Here is a 14,823-nt window from a genome sequence, read left to right on the forward strand (position 1 = left end):
ATCAGGTGGGAGACGGATTGTATACTTATTCTTCAGTTTGTGCCATTTGGAAAGTCTGGCCTGCCCGCAGCTCACATCTGCACTCTCATCATAAATGATGGAGAGGACAAATACCTTCATATCTGCTCTGACTTCATGTTTTAATTCCAGACTCTCACCCACTCGTCCCAGGAGCTCTCTTGCCTCAGAATTGATCTTCACCTTCTCCAACACCTTCTTCTTCCCATGCCCATAGAACCCTGAGGTGTGGTCACTACCAGTGATCACATGGAGAGGTATAATGATATATGCAACCTCTTCCGAGAGCATGGCACGGCAGTTGATTAACGCATGCTTACGTTTAATCAGCAGATCACCTCTGACTTGCTGCGAGACGTAAGCTGCTTGGACATACACATCTGTGTCCTCGCAGTCTAAAACAACAGGCCCAGTGTACTTACTGGCTCTCACCTTTGCATAGGCAGAGAGAAGCATTGTATCTGCTTCTGGATGTCTGAAGACATAGTCCCCATTAGCCACACCAGTTCTCAGGTTGGTTGACGTTTCTCTCTCGCAGTATATGATGTCACCATGCACCTGACCCACTTGTTTTTTCAGCTGATCCTTTACACGTTTCTGTAGTCTGACCTTGTTTCCGGAATTAACCATGAGATGATTGAACTCAGCAGCACCTGGGAACCTATCTTCGGGCTTAGGGAAAATATTTGGTCCTTTGGGATATTTTGCTGCCCGATGATCGTGCTTCATCATCCTTGATGCTGAAAGGAAGGTCATATATGTCATTGACAAGGATGATGAGGTATGCGTTGGCGTGAGAAGATCATAGCACAGATTTTATCCAAGTAGTCACCCCAGTGGTACTCTGAACCGTCCTGCTTCCGAGACTCACGGTCTTCAGGTGTGGGGGTGGCAAGCCGCCAGATCAGCCCCATGTCCACAAGGCTAACGTGGTCTCTTGGTTTTTCACCTACTGGGTCTACCTTGAAGAGCTCTAACAATTTGCTCTTCACAGTCTTGCGCATTGACCCCTCCACATTGTAGAGTGAAAGGCACTCCTGAGTCACTCTCCTCTCAAGGGCTGATTCAAGCTGGATCATTCCTGATCCCTCTGCAAGGTCCACAAGGGCTGCCAGCCCCAATCTCTCCATATCGGCAACCTTCATATGAGCACCAGATGGTGTACAGATCATTTCTCCAGCGAAATTTCGCCTCTTATTCCTGTGGATGGTTGCAGTGAGAGGCTTGATCTTTGTGAACACTCGATCTTGCAGGAAGGTTTCAACCTGAGATTGGCCATCTGGAAGTGCAGTCTTTTGGTCATGCACTAACTCTGGTGAGGCGACCAGGCCAGACTGTAGCGACCTCAGTGTAGGTGAAGAAATGTCAAAGGGCTCAGCTTCAAAATCCTTCATGCATGACAGCAGGTCCTGAACTGCCTGCTTATCCTTCTTCATCCTTGCTGGCTGGCATTCAACATGCTGCCTATGGCGGCGCTGGCACTTGAGGCTCTTCTTTACAGTAGAGTTGAGAACAGTTGCTTCTCATTATGTAGAAGCTGAATCCATCCTTGCTTTAGCTTCGAGTTTAGATTCATAGTTGTTTCTATCCAAAGGTCAAGTGGCTGACAGGAGTATGGTAGCCCGGTCATTGACTGGGTGAAGTGAATGTTGAAGAATACCCTTTTCTCATCTGACAGTGAAGAGAGCATTTCCCAATAATCTGGCAACCACCTTCCATAATCATGGTTGTCATGTGCCATCAGTCCAGGGCAGGCAGCATGTTGTATGTTGAAAGTAAGTACTCTGTACCATTTCTTGCATGACATGCATCAACACATTGTACACGTGGGTCGGTCATCTCCAGGAACAAGACCCAAAAGTCCCCCATGTCTGTGCCAGGTTTCTCATACACTGTTAATCAGCTCCTTTACATCACCATCCTCAAGATCCTTGTGAGCTTTCTGTAGAGCCTCCTGAGTTTCAGTGAGTGCATTGCGCAGGGTCTTGAGATGTGTCTTGAAGTCCTCTGATAGCTCTTCATGCTCAAGAATCTGTGCTAGTTGTTTATGAATTAGAGCCTCTCTCCAGAGCATGATGCAGCGCACACCCCGCCTGTAGTGCTTCCCTCGTAGTGCTTGGTCTACAGACCCCTCCACTACTACCCCTGCTGTAACCAGAGTGTCTGCCATTCCAGACCCCTTGAATCTCTTGTAGATGGCATAGATGTAGGACATCTGTTGGTGGAAAGCCCCGAGGATTGGGATAATGTCCTTGAACATTTGTGCATTCTCTGCCTTGAGCTGAACAATCGTCTTGTATGTGGGCAGGTCACCAACAAGAAAGGAGAATGGAATATTCTACTTGTGCGTGGCATTCACTAGTTTAATCATAATGTCATGCACCACTGACTTGCTTGGAGGTTCATTGTAGGTTGTGTGGTAGTAAGGCTTGCTCTTTTTTTTGTGTGGTAGATGATGGCAGGACTGAGCACCACTGTATGATGGAACCTGCTGCTCTTGAGGTGGTGGTCTTGAACCATCAGACTTCCGCTAAACTGACACGGCACATCCGGTAGCTAGTGTCTCGCCTTAAAGAGCCAAAAATTGGCAGCCATCTTGAATTTGAAGGTCAAAAATAGGTCAAATCAATAAATCTACATAATTTATGAATTGCATGACCCAAATAGCCTCAGAAACCATGTCTTATGCAGAACTGTGGCCAAAACCATTAAAAAGTTAATTTCCAGCTTGGCTTCCAGCCCTATATCCATTTTGGATATAGGGCTCTCAAAGATTTTCCCCACATTTTTGTGAGGGGCACCCCGACTAATTTTTTTCTTTAACCTTTATAGATGACAAATCCGGTGAGAAACGAACCTTCCCTCTCCACGGTCACGGAATTGCTATATATGACCCAACTATTATGTTGTTATTGAGAATTGTGAAACCATGATATTGTTACTGTGAAGTAAAATTGAGATTTTGGTCATATCGCCCATCCATATTCTTTGCTAGATAGCAGAAAAGGTTCCCACAGTTTTACATGAATGAAGTATGAATTTTTTAATATTGTTCACCACAAGTAATAGACTTGTAATCAGAAATAAGTATATAAATGGCTGCTATTTTGCATAAGTTTATTTGTAATTGCCAGAAAGAAAGAAAGAAAGAAAGAAAGAAAGAAAGAAAGAAAGAAAGAAAGAAAGAAAGAAAGAAAGAAAGGGCAGAGATGTGGTTAAGAATGAAAAGTCAGTAGGCCGATGTAGTTTCTTCATTCACTGTGACCTATACCTGCACTGGATGGCCAGTTTCACATGTATTTTGTGTATTTTCAAAATACAAAATACTGTATTTGTATTTGAATAAATTTTTTTCACACAGTATTTTGTATTTGTATTTTAAATACATTTCCATGTATTTATGCCCATCTCTGGTTGCAGGTTACACTTAAAAAGTGTATTAAGCATATTAATAATATTATTTGACAATTATTTGAGAGATACAGACTTAAATGACAACAACGGATGTTTAATAAGCTTTATTTGAAATTCATTTACATATTTTGTACTTTGTATTTCTGTTAAAGGTTTTTCTTTCTTCTGTCTGCCTATTTGAGCATTCATCATAATTGATGATTATGATCAATTATGACTCTTCTTCAATAAAAAGAAGAGTGGAATCCAGTTCCAGGCCTTCGTTGATGATGTGTCTGTTCCTTTCAAGCGGGGAAATTGTGTATGAAAAGCCAAAGCTTGACAATTGTTAAAATTAGTATTGTGTATGATAGTTACATAAAAGGTGAATTCTCCTTTATTAGTCCACTTGCAGTCAGTATGAGGATCTGAAATTTGAATAATTATTAAACATGTGACTGAGTTTGACAACCAAGTCTGAGTTATCAAATACACAATAAGAAACCTACCATCATTCATTAGGTACAAGGATCCTCCCTGTCAAAGCAAAAATAAATACATTTTAAAAAAGAAATATGCATGTACAGGAATGATGTACACACACCAATATTAGTATGAATGATTTAAATCTAAACTGACCTGATGATTTCTTCTTGTAGTAAATGAGTCCAGCAGCTGCTAATACGATTCCCAGCACCAGTCCAGAGGATCCAATAGCAATTTTATTCCTCTCAGACTCGGGAAGAGAGGGGTCTGTCACTTTACATTAATACAATATTTACAAATATAAGTGTGTTTCCGTAATAGAGGACTATTTCCTATTTTTGTATTTGATCCTACATTGGCGTGTCCAAATATACCATTCACAAATGTAGTACTAATATGAGAGTAGGTGAGTATTTCATCTTACCCCAGTCATAAATCATGGGTTTATTGAAGCTGGAATGCTCCACCACACAGGAGATCTTCTCTCCAGATTTAGGAGTGTATTCCAGCTCAGAGTGAATCTGGTAGTACCAGTCTCCATCAGCCATCTCCATTGTTGAAGTCACTTCAGAGGTCACCTCTTTTCCATCTCTCAGCCAGGACACTTTGATGTGTCGAGGATAAAATTCATATGCGCTGCACATCAGTACAGCTGGATGTCTGCCACCAGCCCGCGTCACTGAACTGAGCTTAACCTTTGGTTTCACTGAATCAAGAAGAGTAACATCCTTAACACAGTTTTCAATGCATGTATCATACGTGTGTGTGTGTGTGTGTGTGTGTGTGTGTGTGTGTGTGTGTGGAGTTGGAGATTTACACGTTATTTACACATACCTTTCACGTTCAAATTAAATTTCAAAATGCCATGCTGATATTAAAACATTTTTTTGTATTTAATATTAGCATATATGCTTCTGTAAAAATAATAGCAATGTTAAAAGCAAGAGTTATACGTGTGAGAGTAAAGATCAGAGAAGAGTCTTGTGCCACTTACCTGTTTTGTAATGGATAGCTGGGTCCCAGATTTGAGCATTATGTTTGCAGAATATATCAACACCAGCTATCTCTCTCTGCAGAAAGCTGGTGTCATTGTTCCAGAACTCTGCATTTCTCATTCCATACTCACTAAACCCCACATACTTCCCCAGAGTGCTGTTGAACTGTATGAATAGATATTTATTAAAATAATAGCTATCAATATACACCATGTCACTGAGATCAGGGGAGCTGTAGATGCATCTTCCCCAACGTCTTGTGTAATATTCATTAGCTGAAAAAGAATGCAGAAGCAGAACAATTGGTTTTGTCAAATAATTATGTAGTCAATACAGAAACAGAAGAACTTTGATTCAGTAAATCAGCCTTTTCAAAAACTACTTTTCAAGTAATATCTACTTTAGATAGAGTTTAATAAGTCACCCTTTTAAGGAAATGTTGCTATGTAATGTAAATAAATTTACTTTTACTACTTCTGAAATTAATGGAATTATTGTTGATATTTAATTATATCATTTCAATACCTCTTATTTTACTTACCACTTTCTGCTAGTGTGAACACAGTGAATATGAGATGACAACTGAAGAGCTTTTGCAGTGACATTTTCACTCACACTGAATTCCAGCTGAATGCTTCCAGTGCTTTGTGTTCATGTTCTTGAGGTGCTATCTAAGATGACTGGCCAATCAGTCACTGCATTTGTAAGTGTCAAGTGTTGCTAGGTAGTATCCTGCTTGCATTTTAAAACACAAACACTGTTTAGTCATCAATCTGAATAATTGTTACATTATTTAATGGCATTATTTAATGACAAAATTATACAAAAGCTGTAGTGTGCAAAAACTCATATATTCCTTACTAGACAAATGATGTAGGCCTATATATTTTTTCATCAGTAATAGCACAATACACCATGACAATACAGCTGCTACCTTTAAATCTTTTTCCAAAACTAATCATGTTTTTATTTTTATTTGTGAGCTGTTTAGTCAGAGCTTGTTCCCTAGGGGAAGCCTCCACTGTTCCACTGTTCCCATAACCTAATGCAGTGTTAAACTGGTAAGAAGACAAGATCCATTTTTGAATGGATGTCAATGGAAATGTTTCAGTATTACTGAATAAACTTTTGTGTGAAAACAGCTCAATAGATCATCAATTGACTGCCTGGGTACTAATCCACAATATGCTTGCATGCCATACCTTACTTACAGTAAGCACATCTTTTTTATTAGTTGATAGTAGTAATCTCAGTGTTAAAGGGCACCTATTATGCAAAATTCACTTTTACATAGTGTTTGAACATAAATGTGTGTTGGCAGTGTGTGAGCAAAACCCACCCAGTGTTTTTGTGTGTTTTTATCATTTTTCAGTGTTTTTATCATTTTTTAATGATAAAAATCCACCCAGTGTTTTTTTTACAATCTCAATAAATCATAAGCACTGTCTCAGAACGAGCTGTTCTAAGATTCTATGCAATGTGACGTAGAATTGCACAAGCCCCGCCCACGACTGTTGATTGACACTGCAGTTTGAGCATAGACCCGCCCTGAGTGAGCTGGACACAGGCCGCCATTGCTCCGACGCCAGAGCAGCTGTAGACAAGAATGTCTCCTAAGCGATTGAGGTGTTTTGTTGTTGGATGTGAGAATGAACATAGCAGTCTTCATTTACTCTCGTTGTTACTCAAGGATGGATCTGTACAACTGCTCTCGTGATCCAGCTTACAGTCTCCGGAGGAGCGACAGGACTAACATTACTGGCAGAAATGAAAGTCAGAGCGCGCACTTTATGACAGCTCATCGAGTCGTTTTACGGATATAAAGTTTACCAGTTTATAAGCACCCACTGAAAAGGTGTGTATATATTTGTTTACTGTTGGTTGGTTGTAAAGAGTGTTTTGTGTACTTCGCTGTGTATGTTGATGACAATGAAAGGGAGAGAGAGAGAGAGAGAGAGTTTATGTATAAGACTTTAATGCACACTATGTTTATTAGCTTTTACAGTGATTTTCTAGAGTAAAACTAACGCTTCATCTTTTGTGTGATGTACAATGAACAATAAAAACTCATCAGTATATTTTGGTCATCATTCGGACAGGGTCTGCCACAGCAGGCTTGTATTAATAGTGGATAAAAGCAGATGACAAATTAGTTATAACCGTAATTAAACTAAACGATACCTGTTCTATCTCCATACAGCATATATTCTCTGGCTCTGTTGGCATTATTGTCCGACTCCTGGTCGAAATGAACAGCGTTACTGAGAGTTTCTGTTTTGATATTATCAGATGAGATTGTCCTAGCTCTGATATTGTCCTAGCGCTCGTGAGGCTCCGCCCTTTGGGCTACAGCAGCAGGTCATTAGCATTTAAAGGGCACACACTAAAACGGTGTGTTTTTCTGAGCCCCAAAAAACAATTTAAACATGCTGTAAAAAATTATCTGTTGGGTATTTTGAGCTAAAACTTCACATACACACTCTGGGGACATCAGAAACTTATTTTACATCTTGTGAAAAGAGGCATAATAGGTGCCCTTTAAGGGGCCGATCACACCTAACGCGTTTTTCAGGTTCGAAAACGCGAGGTGCACAGCACTTTACCATCACACAGAACCAGCAGTGCGCTGCGTTTTTTATGTTGCTAGGCAACCACTGAAACAGCTGTCCAGTCAGTCAAGTAAACGTCAAATCAGCCTTTTATTAACTTTATTTACTTTCTGTTAACATTGTGGTAGTTACAGTTCGTGAAGTCGTTAAGCTCCTGGTAACCCACTAGAGCACCACAAGTTTATCCTCCATCATCGCACTCTCCGGGCGTTCAAGCAACTGTAGCTTTCATCACTACAATGGAAGGCCCGCCTCTCCATTCACTCGATTGGACAGTGGAAAAAAACGTGATGACGTTTCCGCTCGGAGTTGCTTTTTTTTCAACTTCAAAAACGCGAGGCGCAGCAGGCGCATAAACAGCACGCAGAACGCTCACTGCCATAGGAAACCAATTGAAATAGGCAATAGGCGCCTCTCACTGCAAAAAAATGCGTCAGGTGTGATCGGCCCCTAATGTAGCATTACTTATTATAGGCCCCTAATGTAGCATTACTTATTATAGCTATAGTAATAGTATAGTAAGGCCGGTGACACACTGGCTGCGTGGCGTTTCTGTTGCGTGTCAGCTGCGTGGTGGCTGCGTCGCGTTTTCTGTGTCTTTACCCCTCATTTACACTGCACACGTCTGCGGCGCATTACGGCTGCGACACGGCTACCGGAGCTGGTCGCGCCCATTCTAGTCAATGCTTGTGTTTACACCGGCCGCGACGCGTTTCAGAAGCTTCCCAGAAGCGGCTCTCCGCGCCGCTTCGCTAAATATAGGCGCCTAGTCTATTTTTGATGGACGCGCGTCCAAGTCGCACCGGAAATACAAAATAAAAGTAAAAAAATCCTGTCAATTTCAAAATAAACACCCTGTTCAGACTCCCAAACGTATTGCACGTATATTGGCCAACTTTTACCCATGGTACTAGAAACTAGGGTGACCACCTGCTAATAAGCCCAAGGGGGGACAAGGGGTATGTTTCTGAGGGACAATGTGGGACACTGTCTGGCGCGGCGGTGCCCCACTGGCAGACTCACTGATAGTGGTTTACCCATTTCTAGCACATACCACCTTGCATAGTATTAATAATGCCCTATTCTCCTAAACGTGTAATTTTTGATGTATGCTCATGAATAGGCCAACCAATGTGTATTTTTTTTCTAAATAAAGACTCATAATATTTTGAACATTCAATGAATTGACAGATATACTTCCACTTAAGATTTACTATTTAATTTTATTTATTTTTCATTACAATTTATTTACTTTAAATAAATTATAATATAAATGTATAGGATTAACAGGAATTGTAGTTGCTCAACACCACAGGAACAGTTAAAAAAAAAGTATTTAAAAAAAAATACGATTGACCTCGTATTCCCCTCCCTCCATGTCCGATTGAGAAGGACGTTTTGCAAAGGTCACAAAAAGCCCTCTCGGTATCCCCCTCAACACCTTTCAGCCACAAATATTCATTTCCCCATTCTTGTTTCTTGTACTCACACCTTCTCTTTTTAATTGATGATGGCGCCGTTGCCTCTCAGACAGTCTCTTTCTCGAATTTTTCGAATTGGAAAGCGCGCATCTGAAAGTTCCTTCCTTCCCAGTGTGTCTGGTATGCGCGTGCGTGCGCTGTCATGACAACAACGAAAAAGTTGACAACAACCTAGTCAGCAGTTCAACTGAGGGGTGGGTGTGGCAACAATAGCGTGCTGAAATGTCAAGTAATGTTCGTTTGTCTGCTTGGGGCTCGAGTATATAGAGCGACCAACTTTTTTTTGAGCAAGGAGAGATTATGCGTGACACGGTCTCAATTTGCGTGACGCGTGAATTGGGCTTCAAACGCTGTGCGCGCACGCGCTACGCGGGACGGGTGGTCACCCTACTAGAAACCCCAAAATCAGAAAAACACGTCGGACAGGCAAATCACGTGGTCTCACGCATCCAGTCGCTCCGCTTCTGATATGCTCCCGGTGTGAGTTGGCACCGCGTGGAGGACGGAATAAAACCGAGTCGCAGCCGTAATGCGCCGCAGGCGTGTGCAGTGTAAATGAGGGGTGTTACGTCCACATAATATACTTGGCATCTAGAGGTTATGGAACGTAACATAGACATAATAAAATAGAAATAATTGATTAGAAAGTTGTTTAAAGTAATATACATTGAGGAGATGTAATGTGATTAATTAAGAAACAGGCAGAGACCAAACTGGATTTGTACTTGCTTTTAGTAAGTAATATATTTACAAATTATATACAACAAAAGACAAACGATTACAAAGTCAGGGACAAGAGCGGTGCTAAAGAAAATAAATAAATAAAACAAACACGTTAACTAAACCCAGGACAAACACTAAACCTAAGTAAAGAAAACAGAAAAGAAAATAATCTTCAGCGTAAAACGCCACTTACTACACTACCTAATAAACATAAATACATAGATTGGCACCCGCTCATAAACTAGTGTGCTAAACAGTTTTTACTCTGCGTGTGGTGAAATGTAAATCACGTGATGTACTAACCTGGTCCCATCGCTATGCATCGATGAAAGACATAAGAGAAAATCAAGAGTCGGATCACAGCATAAACGCAGTAAAACAGCATTATGGAGAGCTCAACAGAGTAAACTTTAACACACCAAAACTAAGCAAGAACAAACAACCACAAAAGAGCAAAACAAAGGAGAAACGAAGCCGCTCTCCCGCGCTGGCGTCATTTCCGGATCTTTATACGCGGCTACCAGTCTCTGATTGGTTCTCGGGCTGTCGGGTGAACTCGATGAGTGACAGGAACGCCATCCAATCAGTGGTCCTGTGAGAAAGAATTGCAAAAAGAGAGAGAGAAAACAAAACAACCCTCCCAAACCATACAGGACGTAACAAGGGGTAACACACCAGAACCGTGCCTGACGCGGCGCTGGCGCGCTGCTGCTGCTGTAGGTGACATAGAGGGAGGCCGCCGACAGACCAGGCTCTTGTCTTCTGGGCTGTCTGTTTATTTCAATAACATTTACAAATTTGTGTAGCTTTAAAGAGCTTATTTAGCCTACCTGATGTTGGACCGTCACTCAGAATACACACTATGTTGTTATTGTAGTGTGTCATATTTTTTTCATGTAATCACATTGTTAAGAGCATAAAACAAATGGGGATTTTTTTTAAATATTGTATTCATATGTTATGCTATGACCTCTGTATTGGACACCAGGACTCGACTGTTTAAAAAATAAAATTACATGAAATTATATGTAGGCTATAAGCAAAAATAATGGGATATATAAAGCCTACTGATAAAGGACACCGTCAACACCACAACAAAATAGACTATGTTTGACAGGTGCAATATTTGAAAATCGATAATTATTATTATTTTTTTTTTTTAATTACATTTATATCTGAATTTATGTCAACCTATAGACTTTCAAACATCAAAATGTCATTAATTAATATGTATTTGTGTACAAAATGACATATAAACATATTTTCCTATTCTATTTTGCCTGGAAACGCTTCCAACATGCTTGCGTGTCGCATGAAAAATAGGCGTCGGTTCTATTTCTAGCATGCACGAGTTTTCCGCGCGGCTCCAGCCACGCCTGAGACACACGTCTCACGCAGGCAGTCTGCAAGCTCTAACCTGTTAACTATGGCGTTCAGATAGGCTCTTTAATATGACTTTGCAGCACACACTCGTCTCAATGAACGTCTCACTCAACGTCTTAATTTTTTTTTTCCTGCTATTTATTCCATTAAATTTAAGGCGCAGACGTCACGCAGACGTCACGTAAATCACGTGTGGCAGTGAAGTGTATATAGTGTCAGACGTTACGCGTCATTCACGTGAAGCAGTGAAGTTATTAATTGTTTTTTTTCGCTAAAACGTATTTAACACTCTACTCAACACGGCTCAGTGCAGCGTGCCAGCGGTTGCGATCGGTTCTTTACTATGACTTTGCAACATGCACTCGTCTCAATGAATGTGACACTTGCGTCTGCCTTATAACGTGACGTCTGCGTCTGTTATTTATATAGGATATATATAGCATTTAATGCTATATATACCTTATAGGCTATTCATTCATTACACACAAACTGATATATTTCAAATCTTTATTTCTTTTAATTTTGATGATTATAACTGACAACTAGGGGAGAGCGGGGCACAAAGTAACGCTTTTTGACTTTCTCAGTTTGTGTAAATCTACTTATGGTTCATAGATCATTGACGGGGGAGCTGCGCAAAACTTGTCCACTATAGGCTATTCAATTATTTAAATGATCACAATTAAAGTTTTAATTTTCTTAAATTGAACAAGCGCAACATTCAGCATTCAATCAAATATTCTAAAAGATGTAGGCTATTATTAATAATAATGTTATTTCAACATATCTCGTTATTTCGACATATGTGTGCGTGCAACATAAGCAAGATGTGCATTTGTAAATCCGGTGACGCCTGCATTGATTTTTATAAATAAACTAGTGTTTTCTAACAGTGTATGCTGCAAAGATGAAGTTGACGATCGCCATCTCCGTAGTGAACGCGCCTATAGAGAGAAATGCACATAATCGATTACATAATCAGAGAGTAGCCTTTTTCTTTTTTCGTTTTAAATTATTTCGTTTAAAGACATTTCAAGCTTTGAGTATTTGATGCATTTCTCATGTCTGTGTGAGGCATACACTGAGTTTCATTGAGTTAGGATGAGATGCGCTCCAGGTAACGTGCAATGCAAGTGACCGTGCGGGCGCCTTTCTTGATTAGGCTATATTGTGTTATATTCTTATTCATTACATCCAGGCAATTGGTTGATGAAAAATTGAGATAAAAATTAAGAATTAAGATACAATTTATACAAAACGAAATTCACTTTAAAGAAAGGCTTTAAAGTCTTAACAGACTTAATGAAGTGGTCAAAATCATGTCTGACCAATTCCATCATATTGCGCATCCTATCTTACTCGTGCTGTTCACTTTTCATAAATCAACATAAATGGAAAAAAATACCATTATAATATTTTAACAAATATGAAACTAAATGCGCTTATTTAATGCTTATTCAAAACGCATTGAAAATGCAAACACAAGATTTTTGTAGAACTTCAATGGGGAATAAAGACTAACTAGACAAATACACTACACAAACAGTAATTTTATTTTTTTCATTTAGGCAATTAATTTTCCATAGTGACACAGAAGGTGCCGGATCCAATAAAAAAGGTTCCGGATCCAACGTCGGAGGTGACGGAACATGTTCATATAACCCATGTGATAATGAGCTGATGAGTTGAATCAGGTGTGTTTGATTAGGGAGACAAAGAAAACGTGCAGTGTTGGGGGTCCTTCAGGACAGGTTTGGGAACCACTGGTCTAGGTCCTGGGTAAAATTTGTATGCACTTCATTTAGCAGAGAATATCTCAACTGTTATTGACTAATATGACCCCATTGAACAACGTGGGATGTGTGCCAAAATCTCTACCCGGGACGAAAGTCCTGAAAATGATCACAACCTGTGACACTATTATCACACTACAGCTGAATGGGACTTTTTCCTCCCTTTATAGATATCCTCATACATTTCAACCAGTTTAGTCTTCATATTAGGATAAATACTTTTTGTATTACACTTTGTCTTAAAAATAAAATAAAATATGCAAATTAGGCAATATCTCATTAAATGCATACATACTGTATAAACCCTTGAAGCTACAGATTTTCTGAGGTGATCACAATGTTCACAATGACCATGTAGTGTAAAGGCCCTTTCACACCGGATGCGTAACGAAAAAGCGAATAGTTCGTGTGCGAATAGTTCGCGTCAAAACCCATCACATGAGCCGCGTAAACACGGTCTCTATCTCTATCTTTGACAATTAGCTTTCTATCCCAAATGTAGTTTAGCCTGCTAGCCTACACAGCACAGGACTATACAACAACTAAAACTTTCACACAACATACTCACAGTCGTGATGACCGAGTTGGTTGGCAATGTTACGCCACACAACCATTGTCCTTGTAGTATGCGTTTGGCTGAAGCCTTTTCTGTCGCCGCACAAGGAAAAAAAAATCGACATCGAAACGAAAAAAATAAAAGTCGTTTTTTCGCCGCAGCACATTCGCGTTCGGTGTGAAAGCACTCATTACACAAACAGCTGATCAAAAAATAAAACCATCGCGCGAATTATTCGTGCGTCAAAATCGCGTCCAGTGTGAAAGGGCCTTAAGTGTAAGAATTCTGGTTTGATATGATGAGAGCTCATTCAGTGATAGGATTTTTACAACTATTCCCTCCCTTGCATTTGCAATAATTGCAACAACGGATACCAGCTGCACGACAGGGACACCCATTCATGTGTGCACACTAGCAGGGATCTGGCAAACCTTCAGGTTTTGAGATTACAATCTCAGGGACTAATAAACTGCCCTTTCTTACAAAACCATAAGCATCTGCATTTACAGTGGGGCAAAAAAGTAATTAGTCAGCCACCAATTGTGCAAGTTTTCCCACTTAAAAAGATGAGAGAGGCCTGTTATTTTCATCATAGGTACACTTCAACTATGAGAGACAAAATGAGAAAAAAAAAATCCAGAAAATCACATTGTCTGATTTTTAAAGAATTTATTTGCAAATTATGGTGGAAAATAAGTATTTGGTCAATAACAAAAGTTCATCTCAATACTTTGTTATACAGCCTTTGTTGGCAATGAGAGGTCAAACGTTTTCTGTAAGTCTTCACAAGGTTTTCACACACTATTGCTGGTATTTTGGCCCATTCCTCCATACAGATCTCCTCTAGAGCAGTGATGTTTTGGGGCTGACGCTGGGCAACACGGACTTTCAACTCCCTCCAAAGATTTTCTATGGGGTTGAGATCTGGAGACTGGCTAGGCCACTCCAGGACCTTGAAATGCTTCTTACGAAGCCACTCCTTCGTTGCCCGGGCGGTGTGTTTGGGATCATTGTCATGCTGAAAGACCCAGCCATGTTTCATCTTCAATGCCCTTGCTGATGGAAGGAGGTTTTCACTCAAAATCTCACAATACATGGTCCCATTAATTATTTCCTTTACACGGATCAGTCGTCCTGGTCCCTTTCCAGACAAACATCCCCAAAGCATGATGTTTCCACCCCCATGCTTCACAGTAGGTATGGTGTTCTTTCTCCTCCAAACACTACGAGTTGAGTTTTACCAAAAAGTTCTATTTTGGTTTCATCTGACCATATGACATTCTCCCAGTCCTCTTCTGGATCATCCAAATGCTCTCTAGCAAACTTCAGACGGGCCTGGACATGTACTGGCTTAAGCAGGGGGACACGTCTGGCACTGCAGGATTT

The 14,823-nt window shown here is 40.3% G+C and overlaps 1 protein-coding gene across 2 annotated transcripts; it reads right to left on the reverse strand.

Annotated features, from left to right (window-relative positions):
* Positions 1–3,521: 3,521 nt before the first annotated feature.
* Positions 3,522–5,545, reverse strand: LOC308680198 (H-2 class II histocompatibility antigen, E-S beta chain-like). Of its 2 annotated transcripts, none has more exons than XM_081348208.1 (6): positions 5,434–5,545; positions 4,892–5,167; positions 4,322–4,603; positions 4,051–4,170; positions 3,921–3,948; positions 3,522–3,839 (listed from the first exon to the last, which is right to left on the reverse strand). In XM_081348208.1, exons 1-5 carry the CDS (start codon positions 5,495–5,497, stop codon positions 3,923–3,925), a joined length of 768 nt encoding a protein of 255 aa, XP_081204334.1. In that variant the 5' UTR covers positions 5,498–5,545; the 3' UTR covers positions 3,522–3,839; positions 3,921–3,922. The 2 variants fall into 2 exon arrangements, with proteins under 2 accessions (XP_081204334.1, XP_081204335.1); XM_081348209.1 differs by having other exon boundaries at positions 4,051–4,164; positions 5,434–5,534.
* Between the last annotated feature and the right edge of the window lie 9,278 nt (positions 5,546–14,823).

Source organism: Scardinius erythrophthalmus, assembly GCF_964197995.2.
Source record: "Scardinius erythrophthalmus genome assembly, chromosome: 20".
Classification (NCBI taxonomy): Eukaryota; Metazoa; Chordata; class Actinopteri; order Cypriniformes; family Leuciscidae; genus Scardinius; species Scardinius erythrophthalmus.

What these genes read in the sequence shown, in the direction of transcription:
- LOC308680198 (XM_081348208.1), bottom strand. Translation starts at nt 5,497, where the DNA reads ATGTCACTGCAAAAGCTCTTCAGTTGTCATCTCATATTCACTGTGTTC. An exon ending in AGCTATCCATTACAAAACAG is followed by an intron (nt 4,604 to 4,891) that starts GTAAGTGGCACA and finishes TTCTTGATTCAG; the next exon opens with TGAAACCAAAGGTTAAGCTC. An exon ending in ACCCATGATTTATGACTGGG is followed by an intron (nt 4,171 to 4,321) that starts GTAAGATGAAAT and finishes ATTAATGTAAAG; the next exon opens with TGACAGACCCCTCTCTTCCC.